Raw genomic sequence first — 25,294 nt, forward strand, 5'->3', positions numbered from 1 at the left:
TTGTAAGGCTTGAATATACTAGCCAGCAGTCGTTCCTTCAAGAATGAATTCCACGACACCCCCATTATCACTTCCGCTGAACCTCGATCGCCGAGACGTGGTACATGCGTTTTGTACACTTCACTCACTCCAAACACCTTTCCGCAACTTGGCTTATCTGCATCACAACAATCTGTCACTTCTCTAGAGGCCGATTTTCAAGACGACGTCAGCGAGGCGCTAAGATTAAGGAGCAAGTCACCGACGCTGCGTCTATCCAAGCTGAGAGAAGCCCACAAGGGGATCTTAGATATTCTTCTTCTCCGATCACAGGCGATGGCCGTCAATTCTGAATTCGAACGTATGCTGTCGAAGTCGCTTCCATTTTTCGAGCTGGACAACTTGCCCCAGCATCATCCGCTGTCAACAGGATTGATCTCGAAGGTTCAGACATGCATACAGGGACTCGCATGGCTGATAGCACGCTATTGTCCTTCGACACATGGGCCTCAAGGGCATGTCACGGCTGAACAGCTTTAATTTTCTGCCGTCGTCTAAGATCCTGCAAACAAAGGTAGGTTCAAAAATCTTTGATTGGTCTATCTGACAATACAGAAAAATTCGGCTTGCACCCACGATCATCCAGCCTTTGGGTACTGTAATTCCTCACAGCCTTCCTTCAACAATTCCTCGGAGAACCCATAATCAACATACCCCTTCGAACTCTTCAGCGTATAAAACGTCGCTCGATCATATGGATTCAACTCGATGCCTTTGTAGACACGATAGACGAGATCCGGCGTCGAGATAAAATACCTTCCAAACGCGATCAAAATGTCAAAGCCTTCGAGCTCAGCAACAGTGCGTCTCGCCGATTCGGGCAGATAACCCCCAGCGAGCACGATGGCCGAAGTATTGTCCCACAGCTCTATGAACGGAACAAGAGACTCCGTGGAGTGGTGATCTTCGCTGCCGCGGACTCGGGCCTCGATTAGGTGGAGGTAAACTGGCTTGATTGTCTTCAGTTCTGAGAGGAGGTGGGAGAACTGCGGGATTGGATCTTCCATCTTCATTCCTTGGAACACGTTGAATGGGCTTAGACGGATTGCCGTTCGTTCGGGGCCCACGGCATTCGCGACGGCTTTCACGATCTCGACGGCGAATCTTGAACGGTTCTCGATGCTTCCGCCCCATTTGTCTGTGCGGTGGTTGCTCACGTCTTGGGTGAATTGGTCGATTAGGTAGCTATGTCCACTTGGTTAGCTAGTCGATGAGTCTGTAGCAACCAACAACGTACCCATTGGCGCCATGGATTTCTATTCCGTCGAATCCAGCGCCTTCGACAGCACGCTTCGCAGCATCTGCAAACTCCTGGATGAAAGCTTCGATCTCCTCATCCGTCAACGCCTGTGGCTTAGGCGAGTCCCCATCCATAGGAAGATCCGAAGGCGAAGTCATCGGCCCCGTGCCTTCGATTTGCCTAACGTGCGGATCCGCCGTACGACCAAGCCCAGCGATCTGCAGAAATATGACACTGCCAGCGTCGTGCACACGCTGAACGATCTGTCTCCAAGCCTCGACTTGCTCAGCGTTGAAGATGCCGGGGATGTTGAGATAGCCGCCGGCCTTGGGTGATACGAAGGAGCCTTCGGAGATGATGAGCGTTCCAGGGACACAGGCTCTCTGTGCGTAGTATTCTTCAGCGAGGGATACTGTTGGTGTATGGTCGTCCTGTGCGCGAAACCGGGTGCGCGGTGCCATTGCAATACGATGGCGAAGCATATTGTTTCCGAGTTGGACGGGCTGGAACAGTTTACTGTTTGCCGACTCCATTGTTATGATGGCGTTTGACCAATGTAGAATGAACGGGTGGAAGCTCAGGCTATCAATATCGAAGACAAGGCAAGGCTGTGGATCGACGTCAATCCCGGAGGACGACAGAAACGGCGAGACATGGCATTTATACCTCGATCTTGATTTATCAGCCATGCTTGAGCTGACCTCATTTAACGGAGTTTGTGAAAGGGGCTAATCTTGTGGACAGAGCAATCGAACGTAGAGTGCATTGGTAATGCCACTTCCCGGTAGGGCGTGGTGGAGAAGAAGTAAAGTACGCATTCGAGCGAGAAAGCTACCAGAAGCAGACCACGGACCATCTTAATTGACAGGTGACTATACGTCACGGCGTCTAATAAGAGATAGCAATACAATCAAGGAAGCTCGCTAACTTGCAACACCGGCTTTCCCACATTCTTCCCTTCCAACATCCCCAAGAGCCCTTCAGCAGCATTCTCAATCCCATACGTGACATGCTCCACGGCCTTCAAAGAGCCCTCATGAAGCCACATCTGCACGTCTCGCTGGTGTTTCTCGTGATATACGTCGGCGAATCCAGGGTTGAAGAACTTGGATCGTTGGTTAGCACTGTCTATACAATCATGTAGACCATGTGTGAGGTATATTCACGTACAATGAATCCCTGGAAGGTCACGCTCCTTTGCACAATCTGCCAGAGGTTCTTGACCCCGTACTGCTTTTCCGGCGGCAGATTGTATTGCGAGATTGCGCCACAGCCCACGATGCGGCCGAAGTCGTTGATGTGTTCGATTGCCGCCTCCAATTGTTCTCCACCAACCTGTACTGCATATAAGTCTCAGCCAAAAAAACTAGGATATCGGCTTACTTGCATTTTCATAGTAGATATCAAGCCCCTCCGGCATCAATCGCCCTACAGCCTCGTGTGCATTTTCCCTCTTATAATTAAACCCCCCATCGAACCCCAGTTTCGTGGTCAACATATCGACCTTCTCGTCACTACCGACCGAGCCAAAGACCTTCAAGCCCTCACGCTTCGCCAGCTGGCGCACGAGCTGACCAACAGCCCCCGAAGCAGCGGAAATGAAAATCGTCTCGCCGGCCTTGGGTTTCCCCACCGCGTACAGTGAGGAGTATGCCTTCAGTCCTGGCATCCCGAGCGCGCCGAGGAAATAGCTAGCAGGCAGATTGAATCGATTGTCCAGAATCTCGCAGGCCTCCGCCTCTTCTTTGCTCATCGCTGTGTACTCCTCCGTGGATGTGCGGAACGAGTAGATAACATTGCCCGGTTCAAACTTCCGGTTATCGCTCTTCAGAACGCGAAGTATGGCAGAGTTGGTGACTGGCTTTCCAAGATCGAAGGCGGGCGTATGACTTGGATTCGGAGACCTCATGCGTCCACGCTGGTGAGGATCGAACGAGACATAGTGCACCTTGACAGTGATGCCTCCCGGAGGCGGTGGTCTTTCTGTGTCGAATTCGCGTGTCTCGATGGTCAAGTTAACGCCAGCGACGGGCTTGCCTGATGGATGTGCGGCGTATTTTAAAGCTTTGTTCTGTACCATGATTTTTAGGGAGAAGGTCTATTGAGGAGATCAGAGACTTTGCAGGGAAATCACAAGATGTACTGCGGATAGTTAACGGTAGTCTCTATATAATGACCATATATATCCACGCTAGGGCTCAAAACGCCGACCCCTAAGCACAACTCCATCGTAAAGCGAACTGCCCAGCAACATCTACAAAAATTCCAAGGGGAAGCATGCGCTTTATCGAAGAATTCTGCTCAGAGACAATAGCATCATGGCCCACATTCGAACTTATGTATGATTAGTCTTCGCAAACGTAAGACGGCACGATATACCCACATGCCAGGAGCCATACTAGCCTGAGCTGCGCGGATGATCGGCAACAAGATAGACATTTTGGGTAGGTGGTCTTCTACTACCCACCCCAATGAAAGTCCAAGCACCTAGTTCGCCGCTCCAACGAACACCTCACAACCGCAGCCTAATGCTCACGCCCTAACATAGCTAAATCAGGAATGTGGTCCTCGCAACATGATTTCTCAGCAAATTGGCAAGGCTGTTCCGCGGAATTTCCAGAAAAGGAAACGTTGCACATCAGGCTGTCTCTTCTCTCAATCTCAGAGAACTGCTCTTAAAGCGCTACAGCTTCGACCTAATTTGCGCAACACTCGAATGACGCTTCCATTCAGCACAGCCCGTCAAAAAGAGAAGAAAAAGCAAAGACACAATGTCCAAACCCATCGCCCTAATCTTCGGATCCGGGCCCAACGTCGGCTACGCCACAGTCCGCACTTTCCTAAGCAACGGATACCGCGTGGTGCAGACCTCGCGTTCCGTCAAAAAACTCCAAGATGGCGCATTCACCGACGACGACGATCACAAAGCGCTCGAATGCGATGTAAACGACACCGCATCGATAAGCAGGACCTTCGAGACTGTCCGCGCCGCGTGGGGACAGCCCAGCGTTATCGTGTACAATGGTTCGTAACCACCATCATCACAATAAATGCGGGAGAAGACTAACTAGGGGATAGCTGCCCGCCTGGTAAAAGCCGACCCAACCGACCCCTTCAGCTCTCTGAGCACATCCGACTTCGAAGCGACGCTCCGCGCGAACGTCGTGGGACTATTCCAGGCGATCAAGGAGGCTGTCGTCGGGTTCAAAGCGCTTCCGGAGGCGGAGAGGAAGGCTTTCTTCTTCACGGGGAATAATCTCAATGAGCTGAAGCCTTTGCCGGGGTTCTCGACGCTGGGGGCGGGGAAATCGGCGGCGGCGTATTTGGTTGCTGATGCTGATAATGCCTACCAGAATAAGGGTTATAGGTTAGTGCTTTGCTGGATGTCGTTTTGGCTGTAAGAGTGTTGGCTAATAACCGCTCGGTTAGATTCTACTATGTCGACGAAAGGTTCGCGGACGGGCGAGCCGTGGTCAATGAAATCGACGGGCAAGCGCATGCGGACTACTTCTACGGACTCGTCAAAGGGACTTTGACCTCGCCATGGTGGTCGACGTTCGTGAAAGGAGAGGGATACGTGAAATTCCCATGGAACAGGTAGCGCCATGTCGCTCCAAACTACGCTATAGCACCTGTTTTTCTGACTCCGACAGTGCCGTATCCAACACTTTGAGAGCGGACAAGAAGAAATTTGTGATCCCTCCTCTTCCTGACTTTAGCTTGCACATCACTCACTACTTCCGACCGCAAGACGTAGACCGCTTCTTCGAGTTGTTCGCCCATACGTTTGCTCACGTTACGGCGCAACCAGAGTGTACGTTCTTCGAGATGTATGAGGACGCACCGCTCCCGGGGAAGGTATCGTGGGTGGAAAACTGGAGCGCTTCTACGACGTGGTTCGAAAGGGTGAGCTGGCATCACGGCCAGAGATTCGCTTGGACGGTGCCCGTCGCTAACGGCTGTTTAGGACTTCATGACACGAGATTTCATGAAGGAGTATTTTGCATACACCGATGCTCTTGCAGTGAGGCCTAAGGAAGTTCAGTTTCTGCAGAAAGTTGCCTCTTCGCGCGGGGTTTACAAGGCAAATACATCCAAGGCATGAGAGGTACTGGCATACATACTGATCCGCGAAGTATGTTGGAACTATACTTATGTCCAGCTATAGAGCTCTTCAACCCGGGCATTGCGTGGCCATATGCAGCTCTCTGCACATGTCCTGTCGTACAACACATTTCGTACACTCGTCTCCCTTCAGCCAACGTCACCACGGGCTCCCCCAATTTTCGAGGGTTTCAGACTGGGCGTATTGGCAGCGCTGTGATCCCCAAATATCGCCGCTTGGATGAAAGGATTCGAGGCTGGAGGTGGAGCCGAGGACCCAAACGTCTTCCTTCCGCCTGGCGTGTATCCTTCGCCAGAGTCGTCTGCGCTGGGTAGCAGTGGATCCGTGCAGAACACCGCAAGCAATCTATCCACTGTCTCCCGTACAGCGTCGGTGTGTGGTTGGAGAGCCACCGCGCATATGTGCTGACGCGTTGCAAAGCATGTTCCCTTGTAGACTTGATGATAGATGAGTTTGAACTCTTCATCATTCTTTTTCTCGGCTTCGAGGTCTTCGAAACTGACATCCACCGCTGGCGAAGCTGCCGCAGAGTTTGATCTTGGCTTTCGTGATTTGCTTTGGTAGAGGCCGTAGAGACGCATACCTGCCATGACCATCTTTGAAACGAAATCCTTGTTTTTCTGCTCAACAGTAGCCACAAACGGCAGCTCTAGGGCACTCGAAACACTCTGAGCTCGAGACAATCCGGATGGCTTCGAGGGTGCTGCGACGGACTGCTCCCGCAGACTTGTTGGTTTGGCCGAAGCAACGCTGGATGCCCTCGAAAGGGGCCTGCTCTGAAGTGGTACTGAGACGTTGCTAGTCGAGCGGCGGTGTTTGAGCTGCGGCAAAGAATCTTCAGCCTTGATGTGGGAAGCTGCTGCGGCTGCAACACTTTCGCCCCCTTTTCGTCGGGCCTTGCGCCGTCTTTCAGTCGCTTCGTCGAAGGCATCATTTACATTCCTTCGCTTTCTCACAGGTGGTCTGTTGATAACTTCTCCCGTTTGCGTGGACGTTGTCGAGTAGTGTGGAAGAAATGTTGGTTCAATGTCAATCTCATCGCCTCCGGGAGATGTAGGCGGCGTTGGCTCGGTCTTTGCCTGGCGTAGTAATTGAGAAGACAGTGGCAATGCATAGACTCGGAACGAATGTTCGTCTTCTGCTTGGGTATGTGAGTGGGTGGGCGAAGACTCAGGAGGAGTCAACGGCCTTATTGTAACACCACCTTCATTCTTGGCGGCGTAGAAGAGCAGCTCGGTGGCCTTCAATCCAGCCTCATCATTCGAAGAGACTATCGGTTCTGTGACAGACACCAAGATACCGAGAAGTGAGTCCGTTGCTGCATTCTGCCACCAGGTTAAGTTGTCCTCCGTCGCGTCTTGGCTGTGCAGTAGAATGCTCGAGAACCAGGATTCGGTCTCTTCGGAGTTTGTCTCAACTTCGAATGGGCGACCAAGACTCATGTATAGTGGAATACGATGGGTCTCCACGGCCGACAGGAAACGTAAAGATGCTTCTGGTCGGATACATGCTGGACCTTCGGACTCGGTGGAAAGATGAATGTCTGTAGTTGTCAGTCAACGGCGGTGGGGTTGTCTAATTTATGCGAACTTACGCTGTAACTTCCGTTTGTCATTCAGTGTTATGCAACCATTCCAGATTGTTTTCGCCATTGTAGTGTTGATGTTAATTGATGTGGCCGGTGTTACAGCGTCAAGGAAGACGCGAGGCGAAACGCGAAAGTGGCGCGCTTGCTTGAGCTTGTGGATCCCACTTCAAGTCTTGGACATCAGCGCACCCAAAGCTCGTAACTTCCCATCACCTGTTGATGGTGCTGAAAAATTTGAAATGCTGCCAGCCGTGAGAGGCTTACAGCGATCCCTTCGTGCCTTCTCTACCAATGCTGTGCGCTGCGAGAAACCGCTTCCTCCCCGACTCGTGATCCCCGAGATAGATATCACAGAGAGCTTCCTCAAAGGCACCGGTCCGGGTGGGCAGAAGATCAACAAGACCTCGTCGGCCGTACAGTTGAAGCACCTGCCGACAGGGATTGTAGTCAAGAGCCAGGAGACTCGAAGCCGAGAGCAGAATCGGAGGACGGCTAGACGGATACTGGCAGAGAAGCTGGAGGATATTGAAAAGGGACCTCTGAGCAGAACTGCGCTGAAGGCGGAGAAGGCGAGCAAGAAGAAGGCAAGTGCGGCCAAGAAGGCGAGGAGGAAGTATCGCAAGTTGGACGAGGAGAAGGCGCAGTCTGAGGATGCGAGCAAGGATGGCCAGGATGAAAGCCCCAGCGCCGCCAGCGAGGTGAATGATGAGGCTCGAGTGGTGGGAGAAGACAGCAAGAGCGACGGTGATGGAAAGTCGCCTCGAGGCTGAAATGCAGGAAACCGTCACATCGAACGTGCCTTCCAAAGAATCGAGGTGCGGTCTGGACGGCGTTTACACCGCACGTCACCCGCTTCGCTTCACTGCGTTTGCCATCTTTCACATGCACCTGCAGGACTATCCCTAGCGCCGAGATTCTTCATGGTCGTCGCACTCGACTTCGCTTTCTCTTCCAACCCGCACCAGCGACACAAACCGCGACAAGCCAGAAACACCTCGTTCAACCCGCCACTTCCTCCAGAACACTTTAGAAAAGGCATCACAAGAATACCAGCAAACATGGCTACCGATATGAGCGGCTTGCGTACCCAGATCCTTGGTATGCCATTTGACATGCTATAGCCGAGAAGTGCTTCACTGACCTATACCAGCCAATGCCAAGTACATGATGTTCTCCAACATCAACAAGGGCGACCAGGCCGACGCTGGCACCAAGCTTCCAACCCTGGGCTCCGTCGCTACTCTCGTGACCTCGAGCACCACCACCACCGGCACTTCCACCACTAGCCCCGCCAATTTGGAGGTCGTTGTCTATGGTGATGGCAGCGAGTTCAAGGCTGCTGTTGTCTGTGGGTGAGTCACTCTTAATACCAACTCAACCCACGTGGAGCAAGATGATGGCTGACTTCTGTCGCAGCATCTACCCAGTCATTGAGGGAGCGACTGGAATTTCCCCTGAGGGCGCCATGCGCAAGTTACTCCTCTCGTCCTCGGAGCTGCTCAACACCATCATGGTAAGTCCTAATTAACAAATCCGAGCTCAGAGAGATAGACCAGCTTACATCTCCCTCGCTCCAGCCTAAGCTCGGTTCGCACCAGCGTAACATCCACGGCGGCGGTGTTGTGGATGAGGACTTTCTCAGCCGTGACCTTATCGACAAGAAGGTCTAGGACACATCGTCAAACAGGGAGACCAATCTGCAAGTGAGGAGGAGTTCTTCCAGCTTGTGGTCCATGGGAAACGGCACATCCAATGAGCAAGACTCGCCGAGCAGACGCATGACCAGTCGATCAAGTCTGCAAAACGTGCGAGAAGATCAGGCACTTTGAGAGTTCGATACCTTCGGGACGCATCCTAGTTCACCTAGTGTAGCACCCAGTACGAAAGAGGTTTGGAAAACAGACACTGACCCACAAGGCACTCATGAAAGCTCAACGACACAGTCCCTTCAAACAGACTTGCTATCCGGTGACAACGAATACTACCGACTCCCCTTTCACGAGCCACACACAGCACAGCACAGCACAGCGATCAATATCAAACCCACCATCCAATAAGACCGCCCAAAGATGATCTGCACCAGATGACGTTTCCCCTCCCGCACTTCACCACCACAGCCACCACACCATCCAATCGAACCCACAGCTCCAATGCTCAACTGCCTATTGCTCCTTCCTAACTAAGGCTAATGACAAGCTTTCTGCTTTCACCCACGGGACAAAGCTCCAGTGGTGCAGGCCGCGTTTCATGTCGAAAGTATATCTCTCGAGAGTATTTGTTACTTCACCTTGCCACTCGCCATTGCCTGAACCCTTTCATCTTGTTTCCCATTCTCTTTTACTGTGTAACTCTCGCAGAAGTTTAATTTACGACTCAACACCGCTAACATGAAATCCATCTCGCCCCTCATACTCCCCTTCCTCGCCCTCCTAACAACGAAATCCACCACTTTCGCCCAAGAAACGTCCTCTTCCTCTTCATCAACACTCCACATCCCAGGCCCAATGGAACAAAGCGTCACCGCACTCTCCGGCACAAGATCCACCATCACCACCAGCAATTCAGCAACATCTTCCCACCTCTCGGCACCCGGACCCATGGAGCAGAGTCTCACTACTACAGCTTCAGGTACGCCCTTTCCCTTTAATCAATCTCGCAAAACCGCTGTTGGCTGACACGAAGCTCGTGTAGATTCGGCGACCACCGCAACGTACTCTTCTTCAACAGCGGAATCGTCTTCACCGACGACGACTTCAAGTGAGTCTTCTGGATCTGCAGGCAATTTGGGCGAGGATGCCACGAGGACGGGCGTGAGTCAGAGTCAGGATACGTCTGCTGCGGATGCTGTGCTTGGAGGAGGAATGAAGCTGGAGCAGGTGGTTATGATGGGTTTGGGCGTGGGCGCTGCCTTGGCGGTTTAGAGCAATGAGAGTGGGAGGTTCAGAGGATGTGCTGTCGATCTGTTTTTGCCGTACTGTTACATGAACGAGCTATGCGCCCACAAAACGCCAGCGCAAAAGACGCAACGATCATGCCCAGAAAAATCTTATCACAACCAAACAAGCCGAAAAGATTTCCATCATCTTCACTTCATCAGACCCTGCAGTCAACTCCCATTGACCGCGCCCACCTCACTCTGCATCCCACTGACATCCCCACTCCACGTGAGTCCCTCGCCCCAATCCAACGTATTATCCAAGTCCACCTCATCCTCGTCATCCCCACCCTTCCCATTAACACCAACCTTCTGATCATCCTCCATCTTCAGCCCCTTATTCGCCGCCTCATCCGCAAAAGGCACCACGCTCTCCTCTCGCGCATCCGGAATGCCCCCCTTATCCAGCTTCCACTTCTGCACATTCAGGATGATATCCACCGCCAACTGCCCGTTCTTCGTGAGAGCATTCTGCCAATGCTGCGGCACACCCTGTCCAAGCGCAAGCATACGCGCAACGCAGGAAACGAGGAGTTGGCGCATGGGACTCTCATTCTCCGTATTGGAGTAGATATACTGCACGCGCCGCAGACTCGGCCACGTATCCGTGTCGTGATAGTACGTCCGCACCGCATCCAGCACCTCCACGATCAGTCTCTTGATCTCCCACTTCTCCGCCATGAGGTACATATCCAGCAGCGGGGAGAGGTCCTTCTCTTCCTTGGGGGCGGGCACGCGCTCGGAGTACAGCCATCCTACGAAGAGGCGGAAGGGCTCGTCGTCTTCGTCCGGGAGGCCGAAGAAGCGGTTCTTTCGGTCGCCGGATTTGGAGAAGAAGATGTTGCGGAAGAAACGCGAGCGGTAGCAGAGGAGTTTTTCGTGAAGGACCCAGTGCGTGTTTTCGGGGCCGACGTAGATGTCGACCATGTCGTGGGAGAGGAGCCTGTAGTACTGTTAGCTGGTGATGGCTTGAGATGGGTCGTCGAAGGTAGCGTGGCGTACTCATGGAGCGGTCGTTCCCGGTTGTCTGCCATTGCAATGGTCTCTGTGCTAGTTGGAGTCTGTTTCTGGGTATAGAGCTCTACTGAAGCTTCGCGACAGCGATTCCAAGCTCTTGAACTCTGACTGGGACCAGAAGTAGAGCAGAATGAGAGTGAATTGATAACCAGGACGAAGAGAAGGATGAGTAAAAGGAAGACGGGTCACCTGTTCTATCAGATGTGGCTGCGAGAGCAACTTGAAGGAGGCTGGGACTGTGGTGTAACTGGTCAGCTTGCTTGGAGCACGGCAGGTACGTCACTCTCCACGCTAGCCGCCATGCAACGGCTTCCAAGGATTGAGCCACGCTAATGACCATGCCTGAGCCAGGATGAGAACCGTGTGAATCGACGTCAATGTTCAATCTTTCCTTGTCTATACCCTCATCATTGTCTCGTCATGTCAGAGCAGCGTTCCAGTCCAGCGGACTTGTATCGTCTAAGAATGCGAAGTCGTCCAGATTGACGGGATAGTTGGGATCCATATACGTTTGGAAAATGTCGTCCATCCCCTCGAAGAGCTCGAATCCACTCTGAGCAGCCACTGCGTTCGAATCTTGCTCTACTGTCGCGGAATTCTGGTTCGCGTTGCCATCCGGATCATCCGGGTGATCAATGATGGTATGAGGCTTCACTAACGATGCCGTACAAATGCCAGGACTGTCTCTACCGGTTCCGCTGAACCGTCCAACTCGGAAGGACGACAGATCCGTAGCCTTGTTGACTTGATCGAGCACTTTCTTAGAGATGACACCGATCACATCGGCCGAAGACCAGCATCGTCGAAGATTCTGTAGGACTCGGCAGCATGTTCGAAAGTCTTCTCGAGCATCTTCCTGCTGGTGTTGCAGTTGCGACTGTCGTATTCGTTGGTATGTGACTGACAGCGAAAGCGATATGGCGTATGGTAAGATCGGGAGCGGATTCAACGAGGGATATAGATGGGAACTCATCAATCGTATGAGCTCCAGCGAGCAAAGGGACTGCCGTACATAGCTGGGCGTCGACCGTGGCATATACTTCACTCCTCGCGATCGATGCGAAAGCATAGCGGTGACGAGGTAGAATAGATGTAGCGTAGCCAGAGTCGACTGCGGCTGGTTCCATGCTTGTCCCTCATCCAATGCTTCCTCGAAACTCGGAAAGTAATCGCTCTCCCAGCCAGTGCAAGTTATGGGCTGACCAGGTCGGTAGAAGCCAATGATCTTGTTGAGCATCCGAGTGATATATAGCCAGGCCTCAAAGGCGGGAAAGCCACTTTCGCCTTGTTCGAAAGGTTCTATAGCAATGTCTTCGTCACTCATCATAACTGGTCTCCCGTACAGGCATCCATTGATGCGGTCGAGACTCCAGAGACACCAGAAGAGCCGTTTTGTTGCCAGGTCATCGCCAGACGCCACGCCTTGTTGCTGTCCAAGGTGCCAGCCGAGCGTTTGAGTGTAGTGCATGGCCTTATTCAGGCACATAGTTGCGTCCTCAGCGCCGTCCTGTCCTTCGGGGTGTAACGATGCCAGCGCGAGAATGCGAATGAGCGTGATCTTTTCAAGAAGATCAGGCGTCTTGAGTGTGGCCATTACCGAAGCGTGCAGTCGACTGCAAAAGTCGCGAGGCGCAAGTGGTGTATCTGATTCTGAGAGTCGCAGATGAGGTGCAGCTTCCGCATCTTTCGCTGCCACAAGGCAGATCGCATGAGCAAGAGGCTCAGGGACAATTCCTCCGGCATGGTTCTTGCGAAACTCGGCTTCGTCCAGCAAGGGTAGAATGGGGTGGACTTTTCGAAAGTATATATCTATGAGCGGTCCCAGGACAGCAGAATGTGGTCTCTGATTGTTGAGGGCGGTTGCTTGGGCGGCGGCATGCTCTGTCGTGCTGTTCTTCTGGCGGATAAGCTCATCCCATTCGCGCTTGTCGACCCAGATCCCGATGTCATCATTCTGCTGTCGGCTTTCTGGTTCAATCGTACGTGTCGGTCGTTGCAGAAATGTCACTTCTGGATTTAGGTCGCTGATGAATCGCCGCACGCCACCGGAATTGCTCGTGCGGTGAGAACTTGGTGTTCCGTTCACACGAGGTGTTGCATTGCTGCCATGAGGACTGTCGGAATCTTCCTTGTCACTGCCGTCTTTAACACCGTTCGTCGAGACCTTGTCTGCCCCTGCGAAGTGTATACATCTTTTCTACTTGTTTTGTCAGCCACATGTCCTGTAGAGCTTGTGAAAATAGAGAGGACCTTTCGTGCGCGGCAACTCTCACACGCCTTCGCCAACCGACGACGTTTGGGTGCACTGTCGCCGTATTGATTGACAAAGGTCAGTTCCATGGCCATCGCTGCCAATACCTTGCTTGGGTTGTGCCTTGATTCCTGCCACAGCTGACTCGAAGAAAGTGGAGTGTGACCGCTGCCAGCTTGCCCGTGCTGAATTGTACGCAACGATCACATGCGTCGACCGCCAATTCAGAGTTTGCGCTAGAACATGCACCGAAGTTCAGACTAGCGCCTCAGCTGCTTCTAGCGTCGTTCTAGCGTCAACCCAGATCTACCGCATCTGCCTTCGCGAGTTGGGGTGACGAGTCTGACGACAACCATTGCACCAATCGTGCGGGTTTCAACACGATGTCAGGCTGTGGCAGGGCGGCAGTCCGTTGCTGTGCGCTCGCTACTGCCGCCCAAACCATGACCCATGGCAGCACCGCCATGGACGAGCTGTCCGTGCTGCCCCTGATACGGTCACGGCGGGAAACGTGAGAAAGATTGCTTTCGCTGAGAGTCTACCCTTCTTATTCTCCCATGGCGCCATGACTCCATGGGCACGCTGACTCTATGCTCTTTGAGTTCTCTCCTCCGATACTACCAACTTGGTGACCCCCATTCAACATGAGTACAGCTTCCCAAGCAAACAGACAAGGAACGAAACGAGCTTGCGATCAATGTCGTCGACGGAAGACAAGATGCATTCCATCGTGCGGGACGGCCTGTCGCAAATGCTCCATCAATCGCCTGCAGTGTACCTTCAGCACGCCTGTCGCCAAACGAGGACCGAAAGCACACCGGGGCAAGATCATATCAGAACTTCGTAACCTTCAATCGTCTGAACAATCACCGACATCGTCTCGACAGTCGCCCGCAACGTCTCAGACGTCCAGCTCGGCCGATGAAGACGTCGACGTTGATGTCTCGTCGCAGGACGATGATGAAGACGACTCCCAATTGCTTCCCGCGACAGGTCTACACTACCCTATCGTGGCTTTGCACCCGACTCCTGCCCATCTGACGAACGAAGAGGTTGCAACAGTGACTGAGAAACAGGAGCGCGACACTGAAGATGGCTTTCTGTCTTTCGCTCTTGGCGTGTACACAATGATTGCGAGAAGCAGATACAACCAGGACTCCAAGGACGACTCTGCACCAGATGTTGGGCTGGGAAAAACGCTACTACACGAGCTCTCGCGCCTGAGGAGTAGCGTCACGACTGTCGATCGACCGACCATCGCATCCATCGTGGTCTCGCTTCTGATGTTTCACTGCTTCAGTGCTCTCGACAATGGACGGTCCGCGTGGTTCTACCTGCGGCAAGCGACGACATTCGCATTGGCATTGGGACTTCACGAGCAGCAGCAGCAGGACGACTTTCTCAGTTCAGACACCACACGGGGACATGTCTTGTACTGCATCCTGTTCATCACAGAGCGCAACGACTCGTTGCAACGACAAAATCCATTGACATTGCCAATGCCCAGCACAAGACATACGCTCGCCTTGGAGTACGCCTGCCGTGCACTGGGAGCATACACTAGTCTGGCGCGCCTTATTCGCCTCTACACGCCATTCGACGAAGTGTTTCTCCAATCTCGGACAGGGCGTGAGACTGCAGCATCTGGTGCTGAACGGCTAACACAACTGCAAGACGAAGTTCAGGCGATGTCACTTGTTCGACGATCGGCGCAGGCCGATGCTTGTACTGTCGACTTCATATGTTCTAAGTACTGGTTGCAAATTCTCATCTGGCAGATCGCGTTGAGCCAGGGGCAGCTGTCCACCACCGCGAGGGACGTTAGTCTTACCTTCATCTTTCCGGTGCGGATCGCAAACGAGCTTTTGGGACACCTGGACACGTTTCCACTGGAGGCTCTACAGATACACGGGCCGGTGCTGGTACAGTCTTTCAGTTACGTTGATTGAGAATAGCTTCACTGACTCCGCTAACAGACAGAGAAACTCTTCGATGTTGCTTGCGCTCTTCTGGACGTCTTGATGTGCGTACCGCTTCAACACATCTCACCTGAAGGCGCGCCACGTTCTAATCTGGGTCGTCTCATGTCCATCATCGCAACCCTTCCTCGAGGCTCAGAAAGATTCAATCCACTTTTACACGCAAAGGTTTCGGAAAGCCCCAGTTTCTACGTGGCTTGGGACGATGGCTGAAGTAACAGCCCGAAAAGAGGTGACTCGCCTGGAGATAGGGGCTGTGTACCACGGCCTCAACGACTATTGCTGAAACACTCCGCCATACTGGACGCGACATGGCTTATTGCATCTATGCGGTGCTCTTGCTTTGACCAGTCTGCTCTGAACGGTCAGGACAGATGAGGGCAGGACAAAGGCTGGCTTGGCGTTTCACATGCGAGAAATGCATGGGTGCTCCTGCATCTGTCTAAGAAGAGGACTATGACCGGGAAATTTGATCGCAGACATGTTTTTCAGCGGTTTATCATTACTTCTTCATCAGGCCCATCGCGATCGCATTCCCCAACAACCCAGGCTATTCGTCATCAACCAACAAGATGATCAAGCGAACGAAAGCCTTACACCCCAGAACGTCGAAGCAGATACAGACCAGGACAGCGATCGTCGTAGTGAGCCTGTCTGAACTCACGGGCACTGCGGCCCAAGATTCGCTCCAAAGTGAAACTACATGCGACAATCCAATGGGCAGAACGGCAGGGTTGAAGCGTGGGCCGTTCCTGAAGATCACGTCAATACACTGTGAGGCACAGGATAATAGAGGTATTTAATTGATTGGCTGGCACTTAGCTGCACGGCGACGGGAGGCTTCTCACAACTTCTCCGAACGTTTGATCGATGGTTGCCGTCGCCAGGGACATGGTCGACCTTTGGTGACGCATGTCAGGATGGCGTCATCAGGCGTGCCGCAAATGGTCGTCCTCTTTGCGAAGCAACCGTGCAATTCTTTCCCTCAGTCCTTGATGCCTTTAGGACATTAGTGTCCCAGACCAGAACAGGTGAGGTTGTCCCGCTCCCTGTACGACGAATGTTTTAACTTTGCGCTAGCGAGGCAAAGGAAGCGCTCCTCACTTCTACTCCTCTTCCACGACATGATACTTGCCCACATCGAGCTAGCAGACGAGCCTCCCTTGCAGCGGGTGTGATGGACCTGCATTGCTGACGTTGAGCTCCAGGTTGTCCAAACATCAAGACGCCATCGTGCTGAGCAGCATGCTATCTCGTGCTCCAGAGCAGCCGTACGGCGAAATCGTCGGTCGAGCTAACGACGCCACACATGCATGTCAGTCTGCCTCTGCCGGGTAGCCGTTCAACTTGACCTGGTTGACGAATCACTCTGGAGACGACTGGACTTGGTGGCTGGTTGCTCCTGCACTTTCCCTGGGTCCGTGAGTCCGCTCACACCACCTACAATCCCTCAGTTTCAGCAGCTAACCTCACAGATCGTAGCAGCATCGAGACAAAATCGCTCGCTCGCTAATTCAGTCCACGACCTGGCGGTGCTGCACGCGTTGGCTCCTCGAAGCTTGGACATGCTGCGTAGACACGGGCCGTCCTTGGGGACAATCTCCCAATATCGGTAAGGCAAGGTGCCCAAAGCTCAACCCCATGATTCCCCAGGCGCCATACCCGGGGTCTCTGAGGGGTTCCCTTCTAGGGAAGTACCCACATAACAAGGCTGTTTGCCAGTCCCCAGACTTTACACTCCATGGAACAGTCAAACTCTGCAATCTAATATGGATGGGCGAAACACACACAGTCGGGGCGATGCTGTCTTCAGCGTCACTTGTGCCCTCCTCGGCGCTTCTTTCCTCTTCGTTCTCCTCAGCACGCTCTCAAGGGCCTTCATCGTTCGGAAAATCGCAGCATATGGCTGGCTCCTGGTGTTATCATGGATCTTGGGCTTGGGCATGTCTGTCGCCGTCTGCTACGCAACTAAATACGGATTGGGATTGCACCAACAACATATTCCTGCGGAATGGATGCCAGTGCTGGGCCGGGCGAGCTATGTCTTTTCGATTTTGTACAACCCGGCGCTTATGGCACAGAAGTCCGCGATCCTCTGCTTGTATCTGAACATCATGTCGAGCAATGATATTTGCAGGTGGTTCACCATCGCTACTCTGGTCGTGGTCAACGTGGGCGGGCTGACGCTTACATTGTTGAGCGCGTTTCGCTGTCACACACTCGGTGCAGCTCTCAACATAGCTTCTGCTCCAGGCGTTGGAAAGTGCATTAGCCTTTTGACGATATACTTATCGTCAGCACCTCTCAACAGTAAGTACAAACAATCAAAGCGACCTGAAAATCAAGGACCTGTGCTAATGAAACTACTGTCCAAGTCGTCACGGACATTGTGATCCTACTTATTCCCATGCCGCTCCTGGCGAGCTTGCGACTTCCTGGATCACAAAAGGCAGCAATCATCTTTGTCTTCAGCGTCGGCATCTTCGTTGCGGCTGTCGACGTAGTCCGGATCGCCTATTTGGAGCGTGCATCTCAGTCGATCCTACAAGCTGTCTTTCAAGGCACAAACGCCAGGTACAAGGACAACTCCACAGACGACTTTACGTGGTTTGCCTCTTATAGCTACATGTGGTCCGTGGTGGAAGTGCACGTTGGGATCATGTGCAGCTGCGTTCCCGCACTCAAGCCTTTGGTCCAGAAGGTCTTCTCCAAGAGTCCTCACCAAGTCGATGAGATTGCCGAGGATTCCCAATGGTTGAAGGACTACCACGCCGCTCCTGCTTCTCCGACCGAGATGACTTGGCAAGAGTGCCTTTCTCCAACGTCCAAAGGCGATCTGCGCAGCCTCCACCTTGAGATCAAATCTCCGGGCCCTACAGTACCCAGCATACATCACAAAGGCCAGGATGCTTCAGCCTGGACGCCAAGTCCCGAAAATCGAACGCTCTCCTTCGCCACATTCGCTTCTGAGCCTTACGTGGAGCGCGTTGTGTCCAAGTCGTCTACCCGCAAAAGTCTCACCGAATTGAGCACACGTCAAGCACTCGGCCCTGGAATCGCCATTTCCGTACTCTTCCTGATATGGGGCTTCGAATATGGAGTGCTTTCGGTCCTCAATGACGTCTTTCAAAAGGCAGCGCACCTCACCCCGGGCCAACTCACAGCACTTCATAGCTCGTACTACATTGGCTACTTCGTGGGACCTCTGACAATCGGCTATCCCATCCTGAAGAGATGGAACTTCAAGACATGCGGCGTTGCAGGCCTTGCAATCTATGCTTTCGGGACGCTTGTGTTCTGGCCGGCGGCAGTTCTCAACTCCTTTCCGGTCTACTTCATCTCCAACTTTATTGCTGGGGCTGGTCTCTCGATGGTCGAAGTTGCCGCGGATACTCTCATCCTCCTCTGTGGTCCAGACCGGTTTGCCGAAGTTCGACTCTGCTTCAGTCAAGGCGTTCAAGCGGTCGGCACAGTCGTGGCTCCCTTGATACTGCAACAAGCCTTCAAGGACAGCTCATCACCGGCCAATACGTTGGTCCAGACCCAATGGGCATACCTTGGCGTTGCGATGATTGCCACTCTTCTAGCAGTCATCTACTTTGCACTTCCTTTCGACGAAGGCATGGATCAAGAATTGACCGACGTTGTCCGCGAAGACAACAGTCCCTGGGATACTTGCGCCGCACTACCTGTGCCATTCATCTTGGGAACCTTGAGCATCTTCTGCTACGTCGGAGCACAAGAAGTCAACGCAACGTCCTTCATGCCTTTCGTCACATCTTACGAGCCAGGATGGAGCAGCTGGTCTTTCCTGGCCATCGCCCATTCCGCATTCGCGGTCTCACGCTTCGTAGCAGCTTTCGTGGGACTCTGGATCAAGCCCAAGATCATGCTCTTTGCACTCGCGACGACAGCCGTCGTCTTCCAGTGTCTTACTGCAGGAGCAGATCTATCGAACGACACAGCAACCTCGATGCTAATGGTAGTCTTCTTTGTCGAGGGACCTATCTTCCCCTTACTGTTTGGCACGACTTTTCGGAGCCGCATGAGAAAGCGCACTCGACTGTCTGCGGCAATGATCACAGCATCTATTTCTGGTGGTGCGGTCTTTGCACCAATTTCCAGCGCGATACAGCAAGGTGGCTTGTCTACGTATCGATCGAGTCTGTTCGTCGCTGCGGCTGCGTTTGTGCTGGTATGGGCCTTCTTGGGATTCGAAGGCTTAGGAGGTATGGTAAGGAGAAGGGGGAAGTCATAAGGCTGAGAACTTAGATCAATGACCAAGACGTTCTTCGAAACTACATTCTACCTATGGCCTGTTTCACATGTTCTGCAATCAAAACCAACATCATGTTGCCTTACACAGCGTACTTCGTAGCACGCTCAGCGTAACCACCAGGCTCACGCTGACGACGTCGTACCTTGTATCACCTCACCGCCGGTCCTTCCGTGCTGGGAAATACGCCGAAGGACTCCACTTCACATGCCACATTCATTGGAGTTCAACACCTCTCACTTCCAACGCATGTTTCAGCCCTGATTTCCTCAAACCAACACAAAACCTCAAGACTTTGACGGACGATCCTTCCGTCTCAAAATTTCTCTCCGACCACATCATGGCGACGACCAAGAGCATCCTCATCTTCGGCGCGACCGGACTGATCGGACAGCATATTACCAACGCGATCCTAGCAAACAAGGACAAGTTTGACCGGATTGCCATCTTCACGTCACCCAACACGATCTGGACCAAATCCGACGAAATCGATCATCTTAAAGCTGAAGGCGCAGAGATCATCGCTGGCGAGATCACTTCTGCGGCCGCAGTGAACGAAGCATACAACGGCATCGACACGGTGGTCAGCTGTGTTGGGCGGCCAGTGATTCACACTCAGCTTCAGTTGATTGAGTTGGCGGATAAGCATCCGGATGTGAAACGGGTGAGAAACACTCACTTCATTGCAATATTAATAGACAATCATTTTTAACTTCAAAACCAGTTCTTCCCCTCCGAGTACGGCACCGACATCGAATACTGGCCCAGCTCCGCCAACGAGGCACCGCACCAACAAAAGCTCAAAGTCAGAGCACTCCTCAAGACCGTCAAGCACTTGACGTACACATACGTCGTCACAGGCCCTTATGGCGATGCCGACCATGCGCTCTACTTGGGCGCCAAACCACCTGCAGACGAAGGCGAAGGGACTTTCGATGTGAAACGCAAACGAGCGGTTCTCCTCGGCGACGGCAAAGGCAAGATCTCTCTGACCACCATGCGAGACGTCGGAAAACTCGTCGTGGCCGCTATCCTACACCCGGAAGCTGTGGCGAATAAAGCCATTCATGTGAATTCCTTCACCTCGACGCCTGAGGAGATTACAGCGGAGTTTGAGAGGCAGACGGGTGAGAAATGGGATGTGGGCTACACGAGTCTGGAGAAGCTGAAGCAGATTGAGGCGGAGAAGGGAGGGAGTGTGACGTTGAGGAGGATTTGGACTGAGGGTGGCACGCTGTACGAGAAGAGGGATAATCATCTCGTGGGCCTCGAACATGGCGTTGATGATTTGGCGGCGGCGGTGAAGCAGGCGATAGAGGTTCAGCGGAAAGAGTCATAGGGATGTCGTGGAGTTCCGCGTACGGGAAGGCCGCGATAGATGAATGAGGTGCACGAACTAATTGTTTTCTAGCATGGATGTGTTCTCGTCAATGAGATAGGAGAGTTTACAACGACAACAAGCGAGATAAGTACACTCACAACCTCCCCTTGACGACACCACTCTTCCTCGTCTCCTCTTTATACCCCCTCTTCCTCCCCACAACCGCAAGCTGCACCTGCCTGGCCCTCTCTCCCCACCTCTTCTCCGGCTTCAAAGTCACGGTCTCCCCCTGCTTGACAGGAAAACACTCCCCCGAGCCTGACAATCCACAATCCACTGTGCTTCGAGCTGAACACCAGGGTCCCAGCGTCCGACACTGCCTTCCACGACTGAACGGCCCTGCCAGCCTGGCTTGCTTTGGAGTTTTGGAGGAGCTTGCCTTGCAAGTGCAGCCTGGCGACCTCCTCGCGCGATGACATCTCCCCAGAGATTTCCTCTCGCCGCAGGCCTTGTGACATTTTCAGACAAAGGCGTCTTCCCGTCAGGAGCGTGGTCCGTAATCCAGCTTTCGAGAAAGAACAGGTAGTTCCAAATTTCCCTATTTTGGTACAAGCCCCCATGCGGCTGCCCTTCAAGGTAAGTGACATTCGCCCAGTCCGGTCCTCCTTTCTCCGAGACTCGTTTCTGGAATTCTGCGACGCCTTCGTTGAGGAAGTAGTCGTCCCAGGTGCCGACAGAAATGAAGATACGATTCTTTAGGATTTCGCCGAGGTTTTTGGTGGAAGCATCCCAATGGCTGGTGATGTAATTCGACAAGTCCATCGGTTTCCAGTACTCGACTGCTTCGGGGTAGATCTCGCCACTGACTTTGTCCCAGGTTTCGAGGGGGTAGCCGTTAAGACCTTGAGCGCCGAAAACGGCGTTCCAGACGTCCCATTGGTTTCCTGAGCGGGATGATGTACCGTATGTGAGTTCCCAGTGGTTTTCTTGCTCGACTGTCACGAGATTCGTCAGCACTCCGTCGACATCGCCTCGGACAGAGTAGATCTTGCTGCCGTTTGGGCGGGTGTATGCGTTCTGAGCATCGTACAGCGGGATGTCTTGGTGGCGGTGGAAGTCTAGTGAGTCCGGGTATGAGGAAAAGCAGGCACCGAAGAGGTCTGGTCTGAAGATGACGCTCGCGGCAGATTCCCAGCCGCCTGTCGAGCCGCCCTCCTGGATTCGGGCGTACGGCTTGGCGATAGTGTTGAACATCTTGTCGATGATTGGGATCAGCTCGTCGTTGATGGCGTCACCATAAGGGCCGAGGTTGGCTGTGTTGACGGCGTAAGAGTCGTCGCTGGATGAACGTAGTCAGTTTCATGTCATCTTGCGGCTTTGATATCTACTTACTAGTATGGCGCCTCGTGGCGAAGCGTCACCAGAATCAGCTTCGGTGTCTCGCGACCTTCACCGCCATTAGTCGATGGAATGATCCCACTGGCCCACTGCTGTATCAAGTCGGCATCATAATATCCAGCAAACGAAGGGTCGCCTCCAGTCCAGTGGTCTTGCGAATAGATGACCGGATATCGCTTGCTCGTGTCGTTCGCATCGTAGCCGAATGGGAGAAGAATGTTCGCACCGACATACATGTCTCGATTCCAGAATTTGCTTAGCACTTCACTCCGTATCTTGACGCGCTTCAGGATTTCGGTATCAGGGTAGTTTCCCTGAGAGCAGCCGCCAATCTCGGTGCCCTCGAGAGGATCCTCGGGTACCACAGCCTCGAATGTGAGCTCGATAGTTTGGAAATCGCCTGAGACGGTGACATTTGTCGCCAAAGTTACAAGACTGCCTGGACCAGCGACGCTCTTTTGACCATCGCCGCAAGGGAATCGAAGACTGACTTGAGAGCCGTCGCTGCGTGTAACGTCCTCATATTGGTTCAGAAAGGCCTGGACGGTATAGTCTCCAGCTGGTAGATCGTCCAAGCTGGCGTTTGGGTAGCCCCATACCCCATAGCTGGTACGCTTTCTACTTCCGCCCGTCAAAGTAACAGTGTCGCCAGTATCAAAGTCGTACACATTTTGGCCATAGAAATAGTTCGGAGTTGTTGCGACATCGACATCTTCCAGGGGATCGACTCCTGCAGGGGCGAAGAGCACAAGAATGCGACCGGTCGTGCTGCTATTGAGGAGTCCGTCCGCTGTAGAGAGATGTATCTTCAGGCCATGCTGCGGGTGAGCAAAGGCTGCGGCGAAAAGACAGCACGCGCTCAAGAGAGCCAAGCTCAATTGAAGGCCCAGCATGGTAGAGAGCATAGCGCATCAGTTCAAGCCGTGTCGCTGGGGATCGCTTGGGTTGTGGTGTGTTTTGCCACTTGGCATTCCTGTCTCTTTTGTGCGACGTGGGTGGCGTTGGCTTGGAACAATACGTTGGGTTGAAAGAAACCCCATCTCCCACCTAGACCGAAGCGTTCGATAAGTCTGATAAGAGATCCGACCAAGGTGGTCGCCTCAAACAGCAACTTGGCCGTGCCTGCTGTCGGCGAGCCGATAATGGCAATGTGCTACTGTCTCGCAGCAGCCAAGGGCGAGTTTCGCTCTCGAATAGAGCAGCCACAGGGTCGGCCATGTCTGAGCGGCAGTCCTCGCGTCAATACTGTCTCGGAGAAGTGGAAAGGAAGATAGGCGCAATGTCGGCTTAGAAGTATACGAAGTCTCTAGCCTACAAATGAAAGGTGAAGTCTTGAGCCAAGATCCTCCCGTGTTGTTGCATTCGGATCTCGGCTGACGCTTCATGCCTGAGGCAGCAGTTACTCGTGGACCGTGCGCTGCTGTGTCATGACACTTCAACTTTCGTCTCCTTTCTTTGTTCCACGCTTTACTCTCTTACGCGTCCCGGGCACGACGCTATGACTTTGCCTGCAGTGGGAGACTTGCAGATGCGGACACTTAGACGACAAACACTGGGTTAGGGTTTCCCGACCCACCTAGCCTTCTCTCCAATGTGCCAGAGCAGAATGGATATGTAAGCAAAACTCTGGAACGCATCCGGGCGATGTTCCGCAGATGAGGTAAAGGTGAATGGGAAGATAAGTATATCATTCCTACTTTCTCTCAAACGCTGGGCTTCTACGATTGACATACTGCCAAAATGGGCTCCAAAATCTTCGTGCATGTCGTGGCCGTCTTGAGACTGCTTCAGACAACAAGTGGCTTATAGACTTTTACAGAACTGGAGGCACTGGCTACATTGGCGGCAGCGTACTCGACACTCTGGTTAAGAGACATCCGGAATATGAGATTAGTGCGTTGCTGCGTACTGTGCCGGAAGACTTTGAAACTCTCTGCCCTCAAGTGAAAGTCATCAAAGGGACCTATGATGATCACGACATCCTTCACAAAGCCGCCGGTGAAGCCGATGTGGTCGTGCGTACGTCTTTGTCACTGATAGTCGCATCTTGGCGGACAAAGAACACTGACAAATACTCTCTGCTGCAACAGATACGGGCAACTCGGACCATATACCCAGTATGAAATCCCTGATTGCTGGACTGGCCGCCACATCGCAGCCAAGCGCTCCCAAATATCTCATTCATCTTAGTGGCACCGGCATTGTCGCGGACTTCCTCGATCCAACCTATCTCGGTCGGGAGAATCCGAAAACATGGTCTGACATTTCCGACCTGGAGGCCATAACATCTTTGCCCGAGACGGCAATGCACCGGCCTGTAGACAAGCTCATTCAGGACGCCTCTCGAGCATATGGCGATCGGCTCAAGACTGCCATTGTCTGCCCTGCTGATATATATGGAGAGGGGAAAGGGCCTGGACGCAAGGCTTCGGTCTACTTCCCGAACTTTGTCCAGCAGGTCAAGAACCTGGGTGTTGCACCCTTTTATGCTGAGAATGGCGGCAATGCTCATGGCTGGGTGCATCTGGATGACCTGATGGAGTTGTATGTGAAGCTCGTGGAAGCAGCAGTGTCCAGTGGTCGAACGGCAGACTGGGGCGTTGAGGTTTGTCTAAGCCATGTTGTCTTGCCATAATGCCACGGCGATACTAAATCTTATTTGCAGGGCTACTACTTTGTGACCGCGGCCGTCCACACACAACTCGAGATCGCCACCAGCACTGCCAAAGTCCTACATAAGCATAATCTCATCGCTGGCTCGGAGCCACAGCAAGTCCCTCTTGGGACGATCAAGACGACCTTGGCTGCGCCAGGACGCCCACATAGAGGAACATATTTCTTCGCGTCCAATGCTCGAACGCGCGCAGAGCGTGCGACGAAGGCTCTTGGGTGGAAGTCTCAAGCTCCAGATCTCATGGATGTATTGGAGGAAGAAGTTCTCACTGCATGGAAGAACATGCAATGATGAAGTTCACCATGTTCTTGTTGACCTCATGGAGGTCGTCCATGCTATGTTAGGATGCAAAGCTGATGTTATGAAGAACCAGTTCACCGTTTTCTCTTGTTTTACCATCCCTTCAACTAGGCAGTGTCTTGTCGAAATGGCTTGATCATGTCTTAGTCT

At 53.0% G+C, this 25,294-nt stretch overlaps 14 protein-coding genes across 14 annotated transcripts; 8 read left to right on the forward strand and 6 right to left on the reverse strand.

Moving 5' to 3' along the window:
• Positions 1-617: 617 nt before the first annotated feature.
• M409DRAFT_69278 (uncharacterized protein) lies at positions 618-1,968 on the reverse strand (the record flags this gene model as incomplete). The annotated part of the gene is made up of 3 exons (XM_033818215.1): positions 618-1,224; positions 1,277-1,795; positions 1,946-1,968. The coding sequence occupies 3 exons, from the start codon at positions 1,966-1,968 to the stop codon at positions 618-620; spliced, it is 1,149 nt and encodes a 382-aa protein (XP_033662925.1).
• A 221-nt stretch (positions 1,969-2,189) lies between these two features.
• On the reverse strand, positions 2,190-3,359 carry M409DRAFT_27417 (uncharacterized protein; the record flags this gene model as incomplete). Its single annotated transcript, XM_033808562.1, has 3 exons — positions 2,190-2,384; positions 2,450-2,619; positions 2,663-3,359. 3 exons carry the CDS (start codon positions 3,357-3,359, stop codon positions 2,190-2,192), a joined length of 1,062 nt encoding a protein of 353 aa, XP_033662926.1.
• A 691-nt stretch (positions 3,360-4,050) lies between these two features.
• On the forward strand, positions 4,051-4,880 carry M409DRAFT_58499 (uncharacterized protein; the record flags this gene model as incomplete). Its single annotated transcript, XM_033813928.1, has 3 exons — positions 4,051-4,303; positions 4,358-4,646; positions 4,709-4,880. The coding sequence occupies 3 exons, from the start codon at positions 4,051-4,053 to the stop codon at positions 4,878-4,880; spliced, it is 714 nt and encodes a 237-aa protein (XP_033662927.1).
• A 653-nt stretch (positions 4,881-5,533) lies between these two features.
• On the reverse strand, positions 5,534-6,847 carry M409DRAFT_69280 (uncharacterized protein; the record flags this gene model as incomplete). The annotated part of the gene is made up of 1 exon (XM_033818216.1): positions 5,534-6,847. One exon carries the CDS (start codon positions 6,845-6,847, stop codon positions 5,534-5,536), a length of 1,314 nt encoding a protein of 437 aa, XP_033662928.1.
• A 385-nt stretch (positions 6,848-7,232) lies between these two features.
• On the forward strand, positions 7,233-7,763 carry M409DRAFT_69281 (uncharacterized protein; the record flags this gene model as incomplete). Its single annotated transcript, XM_033818217.1, has 1 exon — positions 7,233-7,763. One exon carries the CDS (start codon positions 7,233-7,235, stop codon positions 7,761-7,763), a length of 531 nt encoding a protein of 176 aa, XP_033662929.1.
• A 288-nt stretch (positions 7,764-8,051) lies between these two features.
• Positions 8,052-8,663, forward strand: M409DRAFT_27421 (uncharacterized protein; the record flags this gene model as incomplete). Its single annotated transcript, XM_033808563.1, has 4 exons — positions 8,052-8,091; positions 8,144-8,345; positions 8,410-8,506; positions 8,571-8,663. 4 exons carry the CDS (start codon positions 8,052-8,054, stop codon positions 8,661-8,663), a joined length of 432 nt encoding a protein of 143 aa, XP_033662930.1.
• Positions 8,664-9,380: 717 nt separating this feature from the next.
• M409DRAFT_27422 (uncharacterized protein) lies at positions 9,381-9,914 on the forward strand (the record flags this gene model as incomplete). Its single annotated transcript, XM_033808564.1, has 2 exons — positions 9,381-9,621; positions 9,685-9,914. 2 exons carry the CDS (start codon positions 9,381-9,383, stop codon positions 9,912-9,914), a joined length of 471 nt encoding a protein of 156 aa, XP_033662931.1.
• Positions 9,915-10,099: 185 nt separating this feature from the next.
• On the reverse strand, positions 10,100-10,962 carry M409DRAFT_69282 (uncharacterized protein; the record flags this gene model as incomplete). The annotated part of the gene is made up of 2 exons (XM_033818218.1): positions 10,100-10,871; positions 10,931-10,962. 2 exons carry the CDS (start codon positions 10,960-10,962, stop codon positions 10,100-10,102), a joined length of 804 nt encoding a protein of 267 aa, XP_033662932.1.
• A 401-nt stretch (positions 10,963-11,363) lies between these two features.
• On the reverse strand, positions 11,364-13,291 carry M409DRAFT_27424 (uncharacterized protein; the record flags this gene model as incomplete). Its single annotated transcript, XM_033808565.1, has 2 exons — positions 11,364-13,120; positions 13,219-13,291. 2 exons carry the CDS (start codon positions 13,289-13,291, stop codon positions 11,364-11,366), a joined length of 1,830 nt encoding a protein of 609 aa, XP_033662933.1.
• Positions 13,292-13,840: 549 nt separating this feature from the next.
• M409DRAFT_58503 (uncharacterized protein) lies at positions 13,841-15,388 on the forward strand (the record flags this gene model as incomplete). The annotated part of the gene is made up of 2 exons (XM_033813929.1): positions 13,841-15,118; positions 15,173-15,388. 2 exons carry the CDS (start codon positions 13,841-13,843, stop codon positions 15,386-15,388), a joined length of 1,494 nt encoding a protein of 497 aa, XP_033662934.1.
• A 1,556-nt stretch (positions 15,389-16,944) lies between these two features.
• Positions 16,945-19,433, forward strand: M409DRAFT_27426 (uncharacterized protein; the record flags this gene model as incomplete). The annotated part of the gene is made up of 2 exons (XM_033808566.1): positions 16,945-17,485; positions 17,551-19,433. 2 exons carry the CDS (start codon positions 16,945-16,947, stop codon positions 19,431-19,433), a joined length of 2,424 nt encoding a protein of 807 aa, XP_033662935.1.
• A 358-nt stretch (positions 19,434-19,791) lies between these two features.
• Positions 19,792-20,790, forward strand: M409DRAFT_27427 (uncharacterized protein; the record flags this gene model as incomplete). The annotated part of the gene is made up of 2 exons (XM_033808567.1): positions 19,792-20,115; positions 20,176-20,790. The coding sequence occupies 2 exons, from the start codon at positions 19,792-19,794 to the stop codon at positions 20,788-20,790; spliced, it is 939 nt and encodes a 312-aa protein (XP_033662936.1).
• Positions 20,791-20,926: 136 nt separating this feature from the next.
• M409DRAFT_69286 (uncharacterized protein) lies at positions 20,927-23,063 on the reverse strand (the record flags this gene model as incomplete). Its single annotated transcript, XM_033818219.1, has 3 exons — positions 20,927-21,007; positions 21,103-22,111; positions 22,165-23,063. 3 exons carry the CDS (start codon positions 23,061-23,063, stop codon positions 20,927-20,929), a joined length of 1,989 nt encoding a protein of 662 aa, XP_033662937.1.
• A 713-nt stretch (positions 23,064-23,776) lies between these two features.
• On the forward strand, positions 23,777-25,135 carry M409DRAFT_58506 (uncharacterized protein; the record flags this gene model as incomplete). The annotated part of the gene is made up of 4 exons (XM_033813930.1): positions 23,777-23,784; positions 23,990-24,189; positions 24,261-24,775; positions 24,836-25,135. 4 exons carry the CDS (start codon positions 23,777-23,779, stop codon positions 25,133-25,135), a joined length of 1,023 nt encoding a protein of 340 aa, XP_033662938.1.
• Between the last annotated feature and the right edge of the window lie 159 nt (positions 25,136-25,294).

This window comes from Zasmidium cellare (genome assembly GCF_010093935.1).
Source record: "Zasmidium cellare ATCC 36951 unplaced genomic scaffold M409scaffold_37, whole genome shotgun sequence".
NCBI classification, from domain to species: Eukaryota; Fungi; Ascomycota; class Dothideomycetes; order Mycosphaerellales; family Mycosphaerellaceae; genus Zasmidium; species Zasmidium cellare.